This window comes from Mesitornis unicolor, unplaced genomic scaffold (assembly GCF_000695765.1).
Source record: "Mesitornis unicolor isolate BGI_N332 unplaced genomic scaffold, ASM69576v1 scaffold43029, whole genome shotgun sequence".
Lineage (NCBI taxonomy): Eukaryota > Metazoa > Chordata > Aves > Mesitornithiformes > Mesitornithidae > Mesitornis > Mesitornis unicolor.
This window is the reverse complement of record NW_010208873.1, coordinates 1-22,234: the sequence shown is the minus strand read 5'-3', so window position 1 is coordinate 22,234 and position 22,234 is coordinate 1. Positions and strand designations below refer to the sequence as shown.

The following is a 22,234-nucleotide window of genomic DNA, read 5'->3' as shown; positions in this document are numbered from 1 at the left end:
CCCCAGCCAGGCTGATGGGTGCCTCATTTTTTAATAGGGTCTCTGAAAAAGGAATTGTTATGCAGATGTTAAAACACGTGAAGCTTGGCTGTTGTTGGAAATAAGCCGTAATCGCCCTCAGTGAATGCGACAGATTACATTGGTTATAGAAGCTACCTGTCTGTGCAGATAAATGTACCACGTTAAAAATCTGTTTTTATTCCCATCAGGTGTCTTTAGGTTCCGTTGTTCAGTTTGAGAAGGGAAATTTCTCCTTGTCAGCAGAAACGGAAGAAAAGCTTTTTCCGGAGAAAAATGAACATCTGCTGCAGTGGGCCCAGAAGGAATACGGAGCAGTAACGTCTTTCTCTGAACTCAAAATATCAAGAAACATCTATATTAAAGTAGGAGAAGGTAAAGCAAAAGAAACCCAACAGAACCGATAGGCACTTCTAGGTGTTAAGGATGAGTCTTGCTGTGTAGTATTAGTTCACATTTTTTTATTTTAATCTTTAAACATAGCTCTCATTTTAAGAGATGTGATGTGAAAGGAGAAGGCAGAGAAACAGGAGTAAGTCTGCAGACCAGGCCTTGGATTTAGACAACTTTTAATGGATTCTGGTGCCATAATTTTATGCTCATAAATGTGGATGCAATTGGTGAAAATCTTACAGGAGTCAAAGCTTCACCTTTTAAAAGGAGCAAACTGCTCATGGTGATTGTTTGGATGTGTTCATCAAAAGGACTCAAGTAGAGAACCTGAGGTAGGGGGTAATTTCTAGAAAGACCTGAGTTGGTTGGTTGGTTTTTGGTTGGTCTGTGGTTTTTTTCAGTATTTGCTTGTGTAAGGATCCAGGCTATTTTTAGCAAAGACTTAACTGCTTTCCTCACCAAGATAAGTTGCTTCAGTCTGATGTCTTTGTGTATTTTCATCCCAAGGAGAAAGATTTCTTGTCCCTTTGAGCCACGTGCCAAATTCACCAGGGCAGGTGGGAGAGGACTGCAGCTCCTCAGGGGTTTCGCAGGCCCAGATTAGGGTAGAGTTTGGGCTGAGCAGAGTTGGAACAGCTTAGCAATAGGAGCCTCTGCAGCATCTTCTGGCTCGTGCTTTCCCTCAGCCATGGCCACTGCAGGGGACATCCCCCCAAACTGGTCAGCCCATGGATAACACCAGAGCCATAGCTCTCCTCTTTCACTACGTTCTTGGAGCAAGGCAGTTGATTTATGCCCTACTTATCTCTATTCAAGTTTGTTTTCTGGAAAGTACATAGCTCACAAAAGGAACTTTGCAGGGAGAGCAGACTTTCCTGTATCGTGCAGGATGGTTGGGGGTGAAATGTTCTTTATTTGCGGGTTTGAGGAGTTTTAAGGTGTCAGGGTTCTTTACCTAATGGCCTGCATTTCACTGGTTTTTGATGTCATCCAAGTTCAACCTAAACCTGGGTGTTTGCTTTAGTCCAAACCAAAATCATCAAGAATAAAGGCTGGTAAAAGTGAGTGGGAACTGATTTGCATTGCAGGTAGTGATCCAGATGTTTTGAAACGCATTGCTCTCTCAAGAAGTTCAGCGATGAGAAAAGTAGAAATCAATAGAACATTTTATCAACATCCAGCAAGTACTGGTGAGCTCAGCATTTAGCAGGACCAGCAGCCCAATTCAGCAATATTTCTAGAGAAAAACTCCTGCATAGCTGAACTAGTTTGCTACGATAAAAAACCCCAAAAACCTTCTGTGGTGAAAACATTCTTTCCTAACCACATGTATCTGATCATTTGATTTCCTGAAGCATGAGGCTTGCCCCCCAAAATCGGAACATGCCTGTGTTGGTTTTATCCAAATCCTGCCAAATTTATACAGGATCCCCCTGCATGGTTTTTGTTCTACTTGGCACCAGTCTTGGATTTTAATGCCAGAAGATCATTCAGAAATATATTTATTAGCTTATTAAAGTGTTCTTGGAGCGTACACGTGGGGAGTAGTGGTCTCTGCGTTGCAGAGATGAATGTTGACTTATATATGTCAAAGAAACAGATAAAATTTTGTTTGTTGATGTGCACATCTCCAATCAAAGTAGGCAGTTAAATAGGAGAGCTTTGCATCATCTTTAGAGTGTGTTAAAACCCAGTTTAATAAAGAATAAGTACAAAAAATGGAACTTGGCAAGCAACCCAAACAGAGAGTTTCTGAGAAGGCTCCTACAAACTAGCTCAGCTGTAAGCATATTTGATTTTGATTTACATTCTTGGCAGAAGAATGAGTATGCCTGTACGCGTGGGGGTAATGCATGTGTGCAGCAGGGGGGAATAGGGTTCGGTTCTTGAACTGCAGCAGTTGTGTGAGGAGATCTATGAAAACCATGCGAGATATGGACCTGGCGTGGGAGTGATGGGATCACTGGATTCCACAAACCACAGACTTTTCAGGCTTTTTACACAAAACTCACACTCCTCAAGTCAGGTACCCTCAGCTGCCAGTGTGAATCGCAGCCAGTATTGCCCATAATCTATAGGTGGTCGTACATTTTAGAAGTGGAGGCTGTAGCTGAATACAGCAAACAGAAAATGCAAGCCAGAGGATTAAAAGATCTGAAGAAGGGTGATCTTTTATGGAATAAAACTGTTTCTGATGCCATGGGTCTCTCAAATTGCTTCAGAAGCTGCAAATGAAAGGCAGCTGAGTGAGTTAGCAAACTGGGTCGGGGCCAAGCGCATCTGAATCCTGCGATTCAAGAGAGTGGCCGATCAAATACTGCAGGGATGGGGAACACGGTGAGAACTTAAAGGGGCCAGAATGAGGGTTTGGAAGAAGGGGGCACAAGAAGTGAGGTTCGTGGTCTGGCTTCGATTGCAGGAGGTGGGCAAGTGATTGCCGTGGTAATCGGTGTCAGATTCTAGAAAGTGGGACTGCTCATGGTGCAAGCGATCTTAGGACACGTTTTTCAGCAGAAGTCAGTTTAATGCCTCGTGCTTCAGTAAGATACAATTGCACAAGAAGACTAAAGTTAGGCTAAACCATAACACATCCAGTACCGCCAGTGTAAATCCAGGGCAGATGTGCTAGCCTGGAGGGAGCCTAATTTCAATGCATTTCTTAGCTAAATAAGAAAAAAAAGTAGTCAGCCATTACAATAACTAGGCTGGAAAATGTGCAGTCTGTTTACAGATGGTAGCACTGTGCTCTTGTCCTGGCAGAAGCTTCAGTCCTGTCCGAATTCATAGCCTGTACACACCAGTGCACGCGTCCTGCACACCGTGCTTGCTTGATTTAATACTTGAAGGTGATTGCTTTAGCTGTGTGTCCTGCAGGGGGGTGAGTACCACCAAGAGTAAGTGCTAAGTGCTAGCAAACTGCAAAACACACAAGAAAAAGCCCTGCCATCAGAGCAGGGAACAAGGCTCAGACTTTGAGAGGCAAGCTCTGCTTGGATGGGATTTTTATTGCTGAATCAAACTGCTGCTGCCCAGGGCACCTGTCTTTGGAGAATGACACCTGATTGAGAACCTCATCATCGTTTTACACTGGGATACTCATCTTTTAGCCAAGAACCTGCAGATGACACCTAATTTGTGCAGAATTGGTGTCTGTCCTCGTTTGTAAAACGGAGGTGCTGCCCAGAGAAACTGCAGATCCCAGCGTGCAATCCTGTTGTCGTCCAAGCAGCCCCATGACACCCGGGCGTGCTGGCCAGGGACCTCCACTGAGGGGATTGCAGGAGAACCTCATGTCTGGTCCTGTATTGGGAGTCTGTGGAGATTAGAGAGGCACAGGTCCATAAATTGACTGTTTGCTGGCTGGTTTTGTTAGGTTTTTAATGGATTGCAGGCACCTGCAGTCCCTTTCCAAAGTAAGAAGTCAGCCCTGAAACTCAAAAAAACAAAAGTATAGTGAGCAAAAATGAAATGGATCCCCTTTCCTTTTCTGGTCCAGCTCAGATCTTGGTAACTGGTGTGGACGAGAGTAAATATGTTTTGGTGAAGTGGGGAAGTAAATGTGTACTTGAAGTAGCCAGTGACAGAGTTAAACTTTGCTGCAGAGGAGAAGCTGTGCTGTTGAGCGGAGGCCCAGGCTGGGGAGCCTCTGTGCTGGTGGCTGCAAGAGCAGCGGATCTTGAGAGCTCCAGAGGAGTTTGGTGCAAGTGCCAGGAGCAGGAACCAAGTTCTTTGCAGTGGCAAATGAAGCATGTGTGGTTGTTATCCACAAACTGCTCAGGGGCTGTTATTTTATAGCTTGAATTGTGTTGTCCGGAAGCTGAGAAACCTCATATCTCCATCTACGTGTGTGTGTGTATATGTGTGTGTGTATATATATATATATATATGAATTCACACTCAGTGTAGAGAATTTGGGATCATTTTCTGTTCTATGCTGTTGTGGGAGGAGCTGGCAGGGACTGCAGCTGCATTCAAGGCAGGAATCTGGCAGGGCACGTACCAGATGTTAGAGAAGTGCTTTGCTTGGGCAGCGTGAGTAGTTACAGCCCCACACGGCTTTCCTCGGTTCTGCAGGGAAGGCAGCAGTGTTAATGTTCAAAGACTACTTTGGATATGATCAGAAGAAACTTCCCAAATTGTTTCTGCAGTGGCTGGAGTCACAGGAGGCTCTGGTCTGCCTGCATAGTTGTGTGCAGCACACAAATGCCATTCAGCAGAGATGTTTCAGCTGTCGTTCAGGGAACAGATACTCTAACAGAGGTCTCAGCTCAGCTTTTCAGAGTTTGTCCACAGTTTTGCATCAATAATGTATTGTATCTGATTCTTTTCTTATTTCTATCTTGCTTCTGACCTTAACAGGAAAGCCTTCTTTGTAAAGCAAGGGCCAAAGAGCCAGCCATGTGGAATTATATTCTTACAGGACTTGGTGGCTTTGAGCATGATACTTAGTCCTTCTGTGTCCTATGACAATTCATATGTAGAGCTATCTGAGAAATACGAAGTATTCCTATTTTTCAGTGGAAATACTGCTGCGTGGAGTACGGCAACGTGGGCTGTGCATGAGAACTCATAGCGAGTGACTGGTTTTTGGTTTGCATTGCACACTGGTTAATGCTTATGATCAGCTAGGCAGCTCAAATCAAATAAGAGATTGAATATCTACTCCAGAATTTCCTCTTTTCAGTTAAGGATATTGTGGTCAAACTCCTTAATCTCGACAACTGATTTAATCCTTTGCTTGCTGTATTCAATTTTCCAAGCACAAGAGAGCTGCAGTATTTCTAGACAACAGCGAGTGACTGCACAATGTATAGGTAAATATATTGGGCAAAGAAATGAAAAATACTTTTTGTGATCTTTTAAATGTGGTAAGTTTGGAATACCAAGAATATTTTTTTCTAAAGGGAGAAAGAATTGAGCACGAAAGTTTTTTATGAGTTAATCTCAAAAGAAAAATCTTTTTTTAAAGGTGCAAGGAACAAATTAAATGCTATTTTATTCATTTTGAAAAACGCTCACCTATTTTTCTTCAGCGTTGTTTTCAGGTTTCTCTTTGTAGGGGCTTTCTTTCATTAAACATTTAAATCCATGAATATGAACTGTTCAGTTTGGAAGTATATATTTTACAGCAGACATGTGCTGTGTTGTTGCAGCAGTGATCTCCCTTTCAATATTATGTTGATTTGTCATCAGTGCTTACAATAAATAATAGATAGACCTTCTAGCATAGAGACCTATGTCATAAAGTGCAGTGCCAGACTGAAGTAGCTGTGGTGCGTACACGTATGTAAGCTGATATCTATATGTAAAGGTGCACATGCTTTCTTTTTCTCCCCTCCAGATCAAGTTTTTCCTCCCTCGTGCAACATAAAAAAGAATTTTCTCTCTTTAAATTACCTTGCGGGATACCTGCAACCAAAAACAGCGGAGGGCTGCCTTATGTCTGACTTAGTCCAAGAGAGAGAAGTTCATATCATTGAACTAATCACTCCGAATTCCAACCCATACAGGTAAAGTATCATCTAAATAGAATAAATCTATTTGAAAGGACAGCTAAATATTTCACCTCTCCCTTGAAAACCAACTGAAGTAGCCATTTCATCCTTGCAAGGAGAGCTTGGACCTCAGCATAGAAGTTAGTTCTTAGTTTTTCAGTCCGTAAATTTTGGATTCTGCTTTATGATCCCAGGATTTTTCTGGACAAGACTGCAAAGCACGGGTTTTATGGACTCTATCCTGCTCTACATCTTGCTTAATCAATCAAATATTTTCCAAGAATAAGGTGAACGAGGGAATATGAATAAGGACAGCGTCTGACAGGACAGGGTTTGAGGTGGGACCACAGTATGAGAAGGTGAGAGAGGTTAGAAGTAGTCTTGGCCCGTCACAGGTAGCAAGGTGTGGGGCAGTGCCTCCCAAGCAGTGCTCCAGAGGTCACCAGTGATCTGTGGTCCATGGTCACTGCTCCACAGATGCTCTGCAGAATCATAACAGTATTTTATTGAGTTTAAGGGAGAGTTTGATAATTGCAAGCAATGTTAAAGGTTGGCAGTGGTCCGCTGACCAAAATATTTGTAACTAGTGGTTAAGGGAAGTTACTTAACTCTCTGTAGATGTTATGAGGATAATCTCAATTGTCAAAGGTACCTCTGGAAGGTAAGACATTGAAAACATTCATCCTTTGCTGGTCTCTCCTAGGCCTTAGTACGAGTGCATGAATGGGGTTTGCTTCAGCTATCTGGAAAAGCTCTTCATGAGTGCTCAGTATGGTTGCTAGAACAGAAATTTGCCATGAAACTTAGATGGTTCTCCCTTTTGCAAGTAGAAAAGTACAGTTTTATCAGAGAGAAGGTAGAATTGTAATCCTGTCTGTGCACTGGATAGCCAGCATGGTGCAATTGTGCTGCTCCTTCAATACGTTACATTTGAGCACATCCCATCCCTAAAGAGGAAATCACACAGGGAGACAGAGGTTGGGAGGAGGGGTTTTTGCAAGGAGGGTCATTATCTCATGGCAAGATGGTGAACCCAGAGCCTGAGAATATCATTGCCTGGCAACCCTGGGAGAGTAAGGAAGTGCTGAGATGGAGTGGAAGTGGCAAACCCAAACGATGTGCCTCTGTGCAGGGTGAGTTACAGCCCCATCCTGAACAGAGCTGTTCTTTAGCATCAGGATCACTGTAAGTCCCTCGGGGCGTTACACAATGACAGCACTGTCCCCAAACCCCCTGGGCTTTTGGCTTTTGGCTTTGGCTGATGGTACGGCAGGAATTTCTTTTTCAGATGACAACACTGCAAATAGTTTAAATGTTTTGTTATTAAAAGTAAAAAAAGTCATAAGTTAAATTCCTCCTCCTTCATTCTTAGCTTTATGTGTTATCCACGGCTATCTTTACAAAGTTTATATCCACAAAGAAGCATACAGAAGCTGAGCTGGGCGAGTGTAAAACTGCAGGAGGTCCCAAGATACACCAGGTCTCAGTGCAGAATAATATTTGAAACCTGTTACTGGGGGCTGAGCACGTTCTTGTGACACACGGCCCCGTAAGATGATCTGGAAGTAAAGGTTTTTCTGGCGAATTAATAGTTTGCATGACGAGATGTTATTGATGAGTCCAAACCCATTTGCTCTGCTTGCTTTACTGAGGTCTTGAAAAGCTGGATAGTGTTCATCTATTTTCCAGCAAGCAGTAGGCTGGACATCTGTTTTCTTTTCTTTTTAAAGTAAGTATTTATCCAGAAGTATTGGAAACTGAATACAGGGCTTAATTCCTCAACACACGCAAGATCCTAAGCAAAGTAGTTTCCACAATTGAACTGCCTAGGCAGAGACAGTCCCCAATATAGTATTTGTGCATTTTTTTGGGTATTAACCTGCTTAATTTGCCTTTTTGCTTTTTTATTTAAGGTATTATTTTGAGCTTTAATACAGTTAGAGCCAGAGGAAACTGAAACAGCTATATTTAGGCACTGCCACAGTGAAATAAGAAAACAACATTTACTTTATAAAGCAAACTGCTAGTCGTATAACTAACCTGCCCTAAATAGCAGCTGAAATGAGAGTAGCACACTCCTAGTAAACAAGAGACAGAAATATGATTTTTCTTTTCTAAAAAGCATTTGTTTTTATTGTTATGCAAAAAAAAATCATTGAAGCCTGTGTGGAATAACAATCTGTTTTGCACATGTTGTGTTGCCTGGGATAATATCCAGCATTTTAATCAGCTGGCCAGACAGTGGAAACATGATGGATTGGCAGAAGGTTGATAGCTGAAAATTTCTGGCATTCTGGTGTAACTCTTCTCTCTGTTTTCCACACACAGTGTTTTCCAGGTGGATATAATTGTGGACATTAAACCATCTCAACCCGGCGCCAAGCTTGTGAGAGATGTCGTGCTTATCCTCAAGTGTAAGAAGTCTGTCAACTGGGTTATCAAGTCGCATGATGTGCAGGGGAAGCTGGAAGTGATTGTAAGTTAAGGCACCTTCATTCGTTGAGAGATACCGCACTATAGCGTCCATTTAAATGTGATACAGCGCTAAACCGTATTGATTTCTGAATGCTTTCTCTCTTAGCTGCTTTTTCAAATTGTTATTGCATTTCAAGGAGTAAATACAGAAACTATCTATGTTTTTCTCGTTAACTTCTAATATCTGGGTTATTAAACTGACCAGCACAAGGATTTAGGGTCCCTGTCTTTTTGATTTCTGTTGAAATACCGAGTTGGATGTTTATTTCTCTTACTTTGAGTCGATCTACAGGTTCATCTCAGAAGTTGGAAAGATGCCTGTGAGTGCAGAATGGATAATCCTAGATACACATAGCACACACCCACGTCCCTTTAGAAGTAGAACTATTTTACTCCTTTCACTTGTGGTTGTAGTAGTCTTTAGTCCTCTTCCCTGTCAGCACCTCTGTCCCCAGCAAGTGTTTGGTCAAATTGACCTCCCCTCTCCTCAGACCACAAAAAAACCACCCTCCAAAACTAAACCAGGATCTCTGAAGTTAAACTTCTGAAACTATACTTACGCATCATTGGAGGTTGATTCACAGTGATTTTTAGTACAGGCTTTGTGGCTCGAGACCATTTCTACTAAGAAAATGGGTTTTCTTTTGCTCTGAAATAAATAAATAAGTAAAACTGGACTCATCTTGCCGCCTGTAAATGTGTGGCCTAGTTCTGTCCTAAGTGATCAGTTATGTATGGTTGAGCTGAATGTGTGCTCAGGACCACCCTGTGACCTCCTGGTTGACAATTCTGCAGTAACTCAGATACCTTTTCGAACTCCAGCTGTCTGTATTTATCAGAATTTTACTTCGTTTGGTAGCTTTGATCTAAATCTTCTAAGAGGACAGAATTGGTAGGCGGGATTTAATGTTAGATTTTTGAGATTGGGGGAAGTAAAAGGAGATAAATTATGGTGATGCTCACAAAACTGAATGGAAAAATTATCTAGGGTGGATGATGACATTTCCTTTTGATCCTTGAGACATCTCTGTGTTATGGACAAGAAAGCATGTTCTGGTCATTCTGTAGGTCCTAAATAATCAGCCCGTAAGGAGAAAGGTCAGGGTTAGTTGCCTGGGATTACCACACTTTATTACTTAATTACCACACTTCCCAGTTTAATGACTGGGAAGTTTAATTCTGGGATATTACATCAAATTCACCACTGTATACTTAGGCCTGTATGGGTCTACTTTCACAGGACAGAGAATTGTGCCTTAGTCCACTTCATGTTTGGAACTACCATATTTCATATCCATGAAGCTACCTCTCTATGGGTGATGAATTTTCAGGGCGAGGAATTCTAGAGGTTTTAAAAAGGTCTAAAGTGCTGCACTTGAGTATAGAAAAGCAAGGCTGCTATTTTTTTTTAAAGCTGTTCTTTATTAATTATTGAAAGTACAGGTTAAAAGTGTAAGTGAAAATTCCTTCTGTAATGAGCAGCAGAAGATAAAGGTTTATTTAGATTATCAAAAAGAGAAAGTAATACTATATATGGAAATGCCAGCATATAAAAGACTTTGTATGTTTATGTTAGGATCTGTGAGTCACTGTTTGCTATACTGCTTCATTTATATAGATGCCTCATTTTCTAAATGCATGTTTGTTCCCCTTTACTGAGAGGGGGGTGTTGGAGGGAGCTGAACACCCCCCTGTCATTAAAAAGCCCTGTACACCCAGCGTTTAGGATCTGTTCGTATCTCTATGAAGCTGAAGGCCTTTCCAAGCCCAAATTTAGACAATGCATAAAAACATTACTAAACAATTAGGTAATGTTTCACAATGTTCTTTTTATGAGTTGAAGCGGTTCCATGCACTTCAATTTTCCTAACTTCTTGCCCTCGGTACGAATCAGAATTGTCTTGAGGGGATTGGCAAACGGAGAGGGAAAGGTTAGTGCTGCTCTGCCTCAGACCCAGCACTGAGAGTTAAGGTCTAAGTTCATAGACACAAAATGAGAACGACGTTCTGGGTCATCTAGCTCGTCTCCCAGCTTGCTGTGTTTCCTGAAGCTCTTAAGGAAGACGGACACAAAACCAAGTGAAATGGGAATACTTTTAGGTAAAATAACTGCACATAATACACATGCAATGCTTTCCTCTCGGGCTGTGCTAACTCCCGTTTGCAGCCTGTCCTTACATCAACCCCAGTGCAGTGCTTGTGTGTTTCTGTGCTTGTGAACTACCTGCTGTTCACGTTGCTTCCTTTGGGCTTGGTGTCCTTTGCAAAGCTTTGGGTTGTGCAGTGGACAAAGTGAAGTTGCAGGAAGAGAAGAAGTGAGTGGAGGGGCAAGGAGTGAGAGAGGTGACATGTACAGAATCCCAGAATGTGAGGAGTTGGAAGGGACCTGGAAAGCTCCCCCAGTGCAACCCCTGCCACAGCAGGATCACCAGAGCAGTCACACAGGAACACGGCCAGGGCTTTGGGGGTCTCCACACAAGGAGACTCCACAACCTCTCTGGGCAGCCTGGGCCATGCTCCAGAACCCTCACACTCACAAAGTTTGTCCTCATCTTCAGCTTGAACCTCCTGTGCTCCAGCTTGGGACCATTGCCCCTTGTGCTGGCATTGGCCATCCCAGAGCAGAGCCTGGCTCCTTCCTCCTGACACTGCCCTTTCCCAATGGATCCCCAGGAATGAGGGCACCCCTCAGTCTCCTCTGCTCCAAGCTCAAGAGCCCCAGCTCCCTCAGCCGCTCCTCAGCAGGAGATGCTCCACTCCCTGCAGCATCTCATCTCTGTGGCCCTGCTGGCCTCTTTCAAGCAGTTCCTGTCCTTCTGGAGCTGAGGGCCCAGCACTGGACACAAGATTGCAGCTGTGGTGTGAGCAGGGCAGAGCAGAGGGGCAGGAGAACAAACCTGTGAGGGTTTCAAAAGCTTGGAGGGACTGCTCTGTACATGAGAACGACTGCCCACCAGTTGCTGAAATGGTCTCTCTCTATTTGGGGTATGTTAGGTGGCTCTGATGGCCTGGTTTCATCCGCTGTGTGTGAAGGAAGGGATGTCTGTTCCTGCGAGCCCCTGTGCTCAGTTTTGTTCCATTGAGACGATGCAGGACTGAACATTTACAGGCTCAGCATGGAGTGCAGAGGTATAAACAAGCCCTCGACATAGTCAGGTGCCAGCGAGGACAGTGAAATTCTGAGATAATATTTGTTCAGCTGTCTTCTCATGACAAAAAAGAAAAAAGAAAAGGAAAGCAGAGAGGGAGATCCAGCAAAGTTGGGGTAGCATAATAATTCCTGTCAGTTGAAACTGTGTGGTAACACGAAAATGTGCGATAAATAATGTCTAGATTTGTATCTGTTGAGGTATAAAAGATTATTTCATCTAAAATAGCAGTAAGGCTCTAAAATTGGGAGATCTATTGCTTCCTTTTTGTTTCTTATCTTCAGTGGCCTTTGCTGCTCATTGGTAACTGTAGTGATAACATTATCCTCAAACCAGCCACTCTGCACCTGAAATTCCCTTTCACTTCAGTTGTGAAGCTGTGAGTGTTTAAAGGGCGCAGAGCTGGGTCATCAGGAATAAATGAGGGAGGGAGCTAAAGGTAAAGGGTGCCACTGCATCAGGACTCTGCGAGCTTTATTCACTTTATTGCTCAAAAGCTCCGTGTCTGAGGTCAGGTAGAGAAGTGCAGCCAAGATCAGTGAATTAAGATTTGTTCATGTTGAGGGAAACCGATGGGGTTAGATATACACACACACACACACACACACACACATATATATATATAAATGCAATCAAGCAATCACTAGGATTGAGAGTGTTGTAGAGCATGCAGTGGGATCATCTGCATAGCGAGTGCAATGCAAACACATTGCAGGAATTGTTGAGAAGTGTCTTTCCTGCTTATCTGTGTGTTCAGCTTGTTCTGTAGTTGTTGATGTGATTGTTACAGTGATAATAGTAATGTTGTGAGTGAAAAAATACACATGTACTTGGCTTTGTGTGAATACATGTTTAAATTTAAGCACTTAGAAGCAAGTTAAAGTGTAATACCAGTGAATATTTTCTACCTGCTTCTCTAACAACTGGAGATGCTTGTTATCTTCCTTTGACTTGCCCATTTGGACAAGAACATTTTGAAATTTCGCAAAATGTTTAGAGCAAAATGAAAGCTGACTGACTGTGACTCATCTGTACTCCATGGCCAACTTTGATCAGCCAGTATTTGTCATTATTTAATAATTACACTAAGAGGTCGGCAAGTGCATTTATGAGTTTGCTCTACCCCATGTATTTGTGTAAAACTTAATTTAAAATGCAATAATATTTACATGCAGAAACTATGTATTGTCTTTGAAGTAGTTTTGCCTTGCATAAACGTGCATGCTCTCACTTATCACTCCATTAAGCATTTAATTCAGTCCTGTTTAATATACTCAACATTTTGCAGGAGGCACACAGCATTTCTAGTATGAAGCTCATTTGGAGAGGCACAGACTGTCCTTGGTGCCAGCTGACTTTAAAGCATGAGCTGGTATCAGCTCTACTTCATGAGCATGCTGTGTTTTGCCTTTTTCAGTAATGCTCATTTGAACAAAGGTTTTCCCATGTGGAGCTTAAGTAATGCTCTAATCAAAGAAATTATGGAATCACAGGATATGAGGAGTTGGAAGGGCCCTGGAAAGCTCCCCCAGTGCAACCCCTGCCAGAGCAGGATCACCAGAGCAGTCACACAGGAACACGGCCAGGGCTTTGGGTGTTTCCACACAAGGAGACTCCACAACCTCTCTGGGCAGCCTGGGCCATGCTCCAGAACCCTCACACTCACAAAGTTTGGCCTCATCTTCAGGTTGACCCTCCTGTGCTCCAGCTTGGGACCATTGCCCCTTGTCCTGGCATTGGCCATCCCAGAGCAGAGCCTGGCTCCTTCCTCCTGACACTGCCCTTTCCCAATGGATCCCCAGGAATGAGGGCACCCCTCAGTCTCCTCTGCTCCAAGCTCAAGAGCCCCAGCTCCCTCAGTCGCTCCTCAGCAGGAGATGCTCCACTCCCTGCAGCATCTCATCTTTGTGGCCCTGCTGGACTCTTTAAAGCAGTTCCTGTCCTTCTGGAGCTGAGGGCCCAGCACTGGACACAAGATTGCAGCTGTGGTGTGAGCAGGGCAGAGCAGAGGGGCAGGAGAACCTCTCTGCCCTACAGCCACCCCTTCTCATCCAGCCCAGGATGGCGTTGGCCTTCTTGGCTCAAGTTTTGAAGAAAAAATGGCATTATATGAATGGCTGTAAATACATCTTTGTCTCGTTTAGGCATTAACAGGTTTTTTTTAACCTGATTAATAAATAATTATTGTAATATAATACATTAATACTCCAGGCAGAGGCTGGGAGGAAGGTCCCCTTTGGCTTTCCTCCATGTATGCAGCAGCTCTGTGCCCACAGTGGCAGAGTTTGGGTCATTTCCCAGGTGTTCTCAGTTTGCTGTTATTTAATAGAGTGAAATAGAGTGGAAAAACATGTTCCATCACTGTCACTATTTCAGATTTAAGAATCCTTAAATGGTAAATCATGAACCAAGTTTTTCTTTGTTTGCAGACGTCAAATAGCGTTGGTTTTGGAAAGGAAACGGAACGATCCATGACTATGAGTAAATCAGTAATACCTGATATTCCCTCATCGCATGAGAGTTTGATCAAGTGGGCTTACGAGCATAACTACAGTCCAGTCACTTCCTACACAAAAGCTCCTGTTGCTAACAGGTTTCATCTGCAACTTGAAGATACAGGTGAGCTTGGGGATGGACTTTTAGTATATAGTAAAAATAGGTCTTTTATGTCCAGGAATATGGTGATTTGAAAGGTGCTTTCTTGATTTCGGAGCTTTGGTGGGGGTTGCACTGCTTTCACGAGCCACCATCAAGGATGCTGGGTTAAAAACCAAATAAAATCTATGACTTTTTGATTTAAAAAGTTCAGGCAAGTTGTGTTATCTCCTGAAATGTTGGTGCAATTAAATACTTCCAGTTTATCCAACTCACAAGCCGTTACAGCTGACCATGCTTGAGTGTTCACTGGAATGGACGTCAGCCACTGGACGCGGGATCTTCTTAGTTAATAAACCCAGCTCTTTTTTCTGTTTTTCCAAAAATATAAGCATAGTGTTTCCTTGAGACAATTAAATAAACTTTTAAATTGTTTACAGACGAAACTGGCTTACCCAAAAGTCTGAGCAAATGGAATAAATATACAACTGTTTTATAAAAAATAGCTCTTTGGCTGAAGTCGCTGCTGATGCTGAGATACCCGGGTTCACTGAAGCTAGGGGAGTTGAATCTGCTCTTTCACTAATTCTGAATTTCAACCACTGCAGATGTTGTTTAGCTGTTTGGATAAAGCTTATGTTCACATTAACTTTATCAATTGCACTCTCATAGGTCACAGATAAGGATCTGCTTGGGCCAGATGCTGAGATTTCTGTCCCGAGCAGTCACATTTATGAGCCAGGAGATCGCGTTCCTATTTACTCAGTGTAAAGTTAACTCTTGGTTGACTTCAGTCTGGTTTTGTAAGTAGTTCCACAACAGTGGAGTGACTGAATTTGTGACAGGGCAGCTAATGGAAGAATCTCACCCAGCGGTTTGCACTTAGGGTATTTCAGCAGCACTAAAATAGTGCATTTGCTGAACGTGATATTTCTTTAACTCTGTGGTTGCCTTTTGCATAGAGTAGGCTCACTATTCAAAGTGTGTTTTCAGCTCTTAGTGAAGCACATTTCTACCAGGGGCTAAATATACCCAGATTAGATGCCTCAGTAACAACTAAACCCGTAGTTACCTGAAAAGTACAAAGTTGCTGCTTTGGGTGTCCTTCAAGAGCTTCCTTGCTGGATATTTTTGTGTGTGTGAAAATAATTAGTTATGGATACTTTAAGGAAAAATATTAACCTAATGTTCCTTTATTTTTTTCCTATTTGATTTTAGAAGAGATGAATGATGAAGAAGACCATTCCCTTCCTCCGGAGCTGACAGAATTGCTGGGTGCTAACCCACTGCCTGCCCCAAAGAATCCTGCATTAAGTGATGGCCTGGCTTTTCCTTTTCACATCAACAGAGGAAGACACGACACAGTGGGAGAAGGAATCTTCCCATCCAGGGATTCGGTGGATACCTTAATAAATCATGACTTTGAGCATTCCCTCTCAAAACATAAAGAACCCGAAGAGGTTCAGGGCAGTGCTGAAGTGGCCCTGTCAATAAAGTGTGATGACAAAGTCATGACAGTAGCTGTAGAAAAAGACTCTCTTCAGGTTGGTGTGATCTCTTGTTCTCAAATTTGGGCAGGCTGGTTTTTGGGCATTTTATTTGTATTTTCATTGAAAAAAGAAACATTCTAAGATCTACCACCCAGTTCCCCAGAAGTAGTTTGGTGAGGAAGCTAAACTGTGGATATTCTTTGCCATAACTCGGGGTCATGTTTCCTCTTCCCAACAATCTGGGAGTTTGTTGAGGGATTTCTGACTAAAGCTTTGCAGGGCTGGTTCTGTCAAAAATTACTGTCCTAAGCCATCAGTCTGAGTTTTTAAACTCCAAAGTACGAAGAAGCTGCTTCTTGATAGCTGTGTGAGACCTGAACAGATCTGTCTCTACCACCTACCAGCTGACAGGTTGCTTGTGTCCATCTGCATTGTGGAAAAGAGCCTGATACAGAGAGCATTTTTAAAAAGCCTTTTTAGCTCATTTCAGACCAAACAGAGCCAGCATTATTAATCAGGAGATTAATAATGAACCTGTTGTTTTCTTTGGTCCCTGTTGCTTTTATGCCCTGTCTGTCGTGTATGGCAGCATTTTGAGAGTGACCTTCGTGGCTGTCAGTACAATGAACTTCACTTCCTCCTCTCTGCAGCCATGAACAGTATTCTGAGCCTCACACAATTGTGTTGCAGCCTCTCACAAAGCATCTTTGTTTCAGGCTAGCGGCTACGCAAGGACAGAGCTCTCGCTGTTGGATCACTCTTGCAAAGCCAGGATGAATGGTACCCATTTCATTTTGGAGTCTTCGCTGAACAAGTGTGGGACTCGGACAGCGTATATCTTGAACAAGATAGTTTATTTTAACTCGGTGAGTATGTTACCAAGAGGAGCCACCTTCTGCACTGCACTGCACATCATAGTGGTACAAGGAAGCCACTGTAGATAGCTTTAGTCTTAGCAAGAGGGAGGCATCCTGGTCTTTTCCTGTCTAGCTCAAACCCAGTTGTAGCTACAGTCCCTGTGTTCAAGGAGGTATGAAGGCTGTACATTCGGTGTGCTCCTGTGGTCAGATGGTGTCCCAAAGGGAAAAGGAGGAGTTGGAATGAAATACTTTGACAGAACTGCACTTTGGGATCTTCTGTACCAGTCTCAGAGAAGTTGCACCAGCTTTCCCTATGCAGCTTTGATGTACCCATATATATGTAAGCAGTACTACGCCGCTATAAGGAGGAATAGGAATGAAGTTTGCTGATTGCACAAAGCAATACCATTTAATTCATGTGCTGAATTATTTTAAGTGATATTTCTAAAATAGTGTGTGAAAAAGCCTTTCAAAATGTGAGGAAAAGACATTACCTGTGTATGCTTCCCTCTTATGATTTGGATTCACAGAATCACAGAATTTCTTGGTTGGAAAAGCCCTCTGAGATCATCACGTCCAACCGTTCCTGTCTACCCACTAAACCATATCCCTAAGTACCTCGTCTACCCGCTCTTTAAACACATCCAGGGATGGTGACTCCACCACCTCCCTGGGCAGCCTGTTCCAGCTTCTGACGACCCTCTCAGGAAAGAACTTCCTCCTTATCTCTAACCTGAACCTCCCTTGGCACAGCTTGGTGCCGTTTCCCCTTGTTCTATCCCCCATCACCTGGGAGAAGAGACCAGCACCCACCTCTCCACAAGCTCCCTTGAGGCAGTTGTAGGTGGTGATGAGGTCTCCCCTCAGCCTTCTCTTCTCCAGGCTAAACAAGCCCAGTTCCCTCAGCCGCTCCTCATCAGGCTTGTTCTCCAGAGCCCTCCCCATCCCTGTGGCTCTTCTCTGAACACGCTCCACAATCTCAACATCCTTCTGATAGTGAGGGGCCCAGAACTGAACACAGCACTCGAGGTGCGGCCTCACCAGTGCCGAGTACAGGGGGATGATCACCTCCCTGGCCCTGCTGGTCACACTGTTTTTAACACAGGCCAAGATGCCATTGGCTTTTCTGGCCACGTGGGCACAGTGCTGGCTCATGTGAAGCCGACTGTCAACCAACAACCAAATTCGTATTTGCTATCAGCTAAGGTACGTGATGAAGGGACTCTTGCATAGGGGTGATGATGCTAAGGAGCCCAGTAAGGTTCTGGGTGACTGCTTCCAGAGTGGCTCAGCTTATGAGCTTGAGTACAGTGCAGCTAATCTGGGTTGGAGAGTCATGACACGTTTCTCTTGTATGAGCTTTCCAGCACTTAGCAGTAACCTTGGCAAAGGGTGGAAAGCCTGTGGTCCAACCCAAACACAGCACAGGCAATCTGATCTGACCTTGCCTGGTTAAAACCATTCTGTCCTGGCAAGTCTGCAGCACCTAATTTAGAATCAGTCCCAAACCAAGACTGTGGATAGAGACATCTTCAAACTGCAGAACAGCACGTGCCTGGAGCTAAATACTGTCATTGTCCCTATATTCTGTTATGGCCCAAGCTAAAATGGGTATTTGCCTCCTTGCTTTTCTCCATCGTGTCTTTTAATAGTCTTGGCTACTCAAACTCTGAATCGTGTGTGGGATCTTTCAGAATTTGAGAGCATTTCTCCTAAAAAATAAACACCATGCAGTGTATGTGTCACTTCCTAGCAATAGCTCTACATTCTAGAAAATAAAGATGAAGTCCTGGAAGGAAGGGGACCCAGCCTGACTGCAGGGCACACAGTAGCAGAGTGGAGACCATCGGAAAACAAAAATGGGAGTTTTCAGGTGAAGAAATGGAGAAATGTGCAAAGGAGGGGAAAAAAACCAACCCAACCCAGGGGGGTTCAGTAAAAATTCGGAGGAAAAAAACAAAGAAAGGAGAAATGAAGGAAAGGACATCGTGTTTTTGGGTGTACATCTCTGCAAAAAATATTCAAATGGCAGAAGAGGAAATCCTTTAATGACTCTAACACTGCCAGTGATTTTTCCGTGAGTGCATTAAGGACAACTAAGTTGCAAAAAAATCACTTTGGAAAGCCATTATTTTTTTTCAGTGTTGAGTATAGAAATGCCAGACATAGAATGGAGATGCGAGGCTGCTTGTTTGGACACCAGCACTCAGACTCTTCTCTTTGCTGGCTCTGAATCTGGGAAAAAAAACCTAAGGGGCATTCTCTAAATATAACCTAGGTATCTGAAATGCTGGGCACATGGCTGTTTAAGATGTGCTTTTACCTTCTGCTTAGCTGGTGCACTTTCTTCTGGCCTTTGCATTGTTGAAGAGAGGAGAAAATCATAACCGTGAGGAGTGAGTGCTCGGTTATCAGCTGATTTTGTGGGTTTGCAATCCCTTCTGTGCAGATCGTGATTCAGCTGTCACCACCGGCCGAAAGCAGCGGCTTCGATGACGACGACCTGGAATCAGGTGATAATGGATTTCCAGGGGATGCTGATGAGGGAGATGTCGCGTTCTCGAGCTGGCCTGAAATAGCAGTAAGTAACTCATGTTTACACCTAACAACAGAGCAATGCCTACTGGAATAGGCGCTTCACTTGATTTATATTAATTGTATAGCAATAACTTGTCTTTTAACACATTTCTTCTCACTTCTGTTTCTTGTGACTGTTGAAGATTTGCACTAAGTAGACAGAACATGGGTGGGCCTGTATTGTACACTCCCAATTTGTCCTTATCCAGCTACCACTCCTGACTCAGGATGCTGTTGTATTGGTTTTTTTATTGCAGTTTAATTGCACGCTGCAGCAGCCAGAGGATGACAGAGGCATGTTCTGGCCTACTGAACCGCACATCACCAACGTGACCTTCAACATGGAGCTGTACAAAACAGATCTGTTCCTCGCTCCCTCCCAAGGACTCTTCTCTGTTGCTGAGAATGGCCCAATATACGTAGAGGTAACAAACTGGAAAAGGCTTTCAAACTAACAGAAATGTTTTGTAAGGCCGTGCAACTGAGCCAGATCTGTTTGGTCACTTGAAAGGTCTTGTTGTGCAGTTGTTTTAGGCAGACAGGCAGGTACTTTGGTGGCTGCAGAGAACAGAAACTGTGGGGTAAGGGGCAGCACAATGTTTTGGGTCAAAAGCAAAGAATTCCTGCCTAACAAGGCCAAGTGCCGGGTTCTGCACTTGGGTTGCAATAACCCCATGCAGCAGAGCCACAAAGTGATGGAGGGAGTGGAGCATCTCCTGCTGAGGAGCGGCTGAGGGAGCTGGGGCTCTTGAGCTTGGAGCAGAGGAGCCTGAGGGGTGCCCTCATTCCTGGGGATCCATTGGGAAAGGGCAGTGTCAGGAGGAAGGAGCCAGGCTCTGCTCTGGGATGGCCAATGCCAGGACAAGGGGCAATGGTCCCAAGCTGGAGCACAGGAGGTTCAAGCTGAAGATGAGGACAAACTTTGTGAGTGTGAGGGTTCTGGAGCATGGCCCAGGCTGCCCAGAGAGGCTGTGGAGTCTCCTTGTGTGGAGACCCCCAAAGCCCTGGCCGTGTTCCTGTGTGACTGCTCTGGTGATCCTGCTGTGGCAGGGGTTGCACTGGGGGAGCTTTCCAGGGCCCTTCCAACTCCTCACATTCTGGGATTCTGTGAAAAGGATGAATTTAACTGCAAGGTAAACTGGTCATTCCTGCCAAATCTGCTTTTCCGTGCAGAACTTAAAGGTGGTGTCTGAGCTCTTGCTCTGAACTGGCATTTCCTGATGAAGCATTCAGGGTTCATTTTATTGGATGATGTGGTTGAACCTCATCTGAAAGATGTAGAAATGCAAAACATGGTTACAAGTGTGTGTCTTCCAGCTGCTAGCGTTCTTGTGTTACAAAGTTAATACAGTTTCCCATCTCCTGATCCACTTACGAACACCAGTGACAATCCTCTTGGATCCTATCACACAGGAGATCTAACAGCTCTAGATAAATAAGACCAGCAAAGTCAACAGCCAGGTGACCTCCACTTCAGGTGCATTTTGGACCTGGCAACGTTTCCAGGTGTTGCTAGGTTGCTTATGAAATCTGGGGGATTTCAAACCAACACAGTCAGTATTTCTAAAGATAGTAAAGTGAACAGAACTTTGCATTTTTCAAGTAATGGTAGGCATTACTAAGTATAACATTGGCAATGAAGCAGTGTCACCAGTTTATAGATGGGTAAATCATGAGCTTTGGGCTTATAAAGCCAGGAAAATGAGTGTGCTGCCTGCAGCAGTGCTGTGCCGTGGTTCCCGTGCCCGGGGCAGTTGTGCTGTGTGAGCCCACGTTGTATTTGATAAGCACAGGGGCCCCTTTCACGTCGGTGGAGTTTTCTTCATCGTTTCACTGTGCTGCGTCTCTTTCTGTTCTCTGTCCACTGCAAAGTACGTAAGACAGTTGTAGCAAAAAGAAAGTATGTTGTGCTCAGTTAGGAGTATGTTTATAAAAGACCCATTGCTGTTTTCATTTGGATAAAACTGGCCGCTTCCTTCAGTGATCCGGGATGGATCCCCCTGGCTCCGAGCCCTCTGGATTTGTCTGCTTCTGGAGCTGTTTATTCAGACAGATGTTCTGATTTCTTCATCACCTGTCCTGGCAGAAGCCTTTTTTTCAGTATTTCTCCTTGCACAGTGGAAAATCTGTATCAGTTTTGAGCTTCTGTGACTCCATTTTTAGTTGACAGGTTTTGTTTCTGTTTTGCTGTTGTTATTAACAGATGTATTTTGGTTTTCATCAATAAAACCTGTCAAAACTATGTATCTCCTCTTTCCTTCTCTGCTAAATATGTTTTTCGTATTTGAATCTTTTGGCTTTTTAAATTTGTCCTCTACTGTCATTTTCCTATGAGAGTTTGCTCTCACCTTCCTCCTGCAGTTCTCTTCTTTCCTTGAGATACCATTCATCCATTTATTTACCTGACAGTGTTTCGTACCACAGTATGCCTGTCCTCCTTGCCATAATCTGCTTTTTAACTCATTTACACCACCATCCAAAACTCCCTGTATGGAGCACAGGAGGATCTGGCAGGCTCTTCCTTGAATCTACACGCAGCACACATGGATTACAGAATCACACAGAATCCCAGAGTGTTAGGGATTGGAAGGGACCTCCAAAGCTCATCCAGTCCAATCCCCCTGCCGGAGCAGGAACACCCAGATGAGGTTACACAGGAAGGCGTCCAGGCGGGTTTTGAATGTCTGCAGAGAAGGAGACTCCACAACCTCTCTGGGCAGCCTGGGCCAGTGCTCTGTCACCCTCACTGAGAAGAAGTTTCTTCTCCAATTTCAGTGGAACCTCCTGTGTTCCAGTTTGTGCCCATTACCCCTTGTCCTATCATTGTTTGTCACCGAGAAGAGGATTAAGTACACGTCTAATCACATTTCTTCTAAGAAGGAGGTTATTTCTGGGGAACTGTTTTCATCAGGCCTTGTTAATGGTTAGGCACAACACTTCTGTTGTTTATTAAGAGCAACATGCTCCATTTGTTACAAATTCAGTTTAAAATTTTTCCCTAATTATCCTGTAGCGTTTGTTGTCTGCATTCCAGTCCAGCTGAACAACAGCAGTGCCCTGGAAGTTTGCAGCCTTGATTATTTTTCAGAAAAGCATATGAATTTCAGATTTACAGTAAACTCAAAGGATCATTTCACAAGAAATCATGGCTTTTGAGGAGGCTCCCTGCCCCCCCCAGTCCA

General features: G+C 43.8%; 1 protein-coding gene across 1 annotated transcript; it reads left to right on the top strand.

Annotated features, from left to right (window-relative positions):
- Nucleotides 1–209: 209 nt before the first annotated feature.
- Nucleotides 210–19,477, top strand: TGFBR3 (transforming growth factor, beta receptor III; the record flags this gene model as incomplete). Its single annotated transcript, XM_010192662.1, has 8 exons — nucleotides 210–393; nucleotides 5,753–5,921; nucleotides 8,235–8,382; nucleotides 13,960–14,149; nucleotides 15,344–15,669; nucleotides 16,332–16,481; nucleotides 18,925–19,056; nucleotides 19,310–19,477. Coding segments are annotated over 8 exons (1,467 nt in total), but the record flags the coding sequence as incomplete, so codon positions are not given.
- Between the last annotated feature and the right edge of the window lie 2,757 nt (nucleotides 19,478–22,234).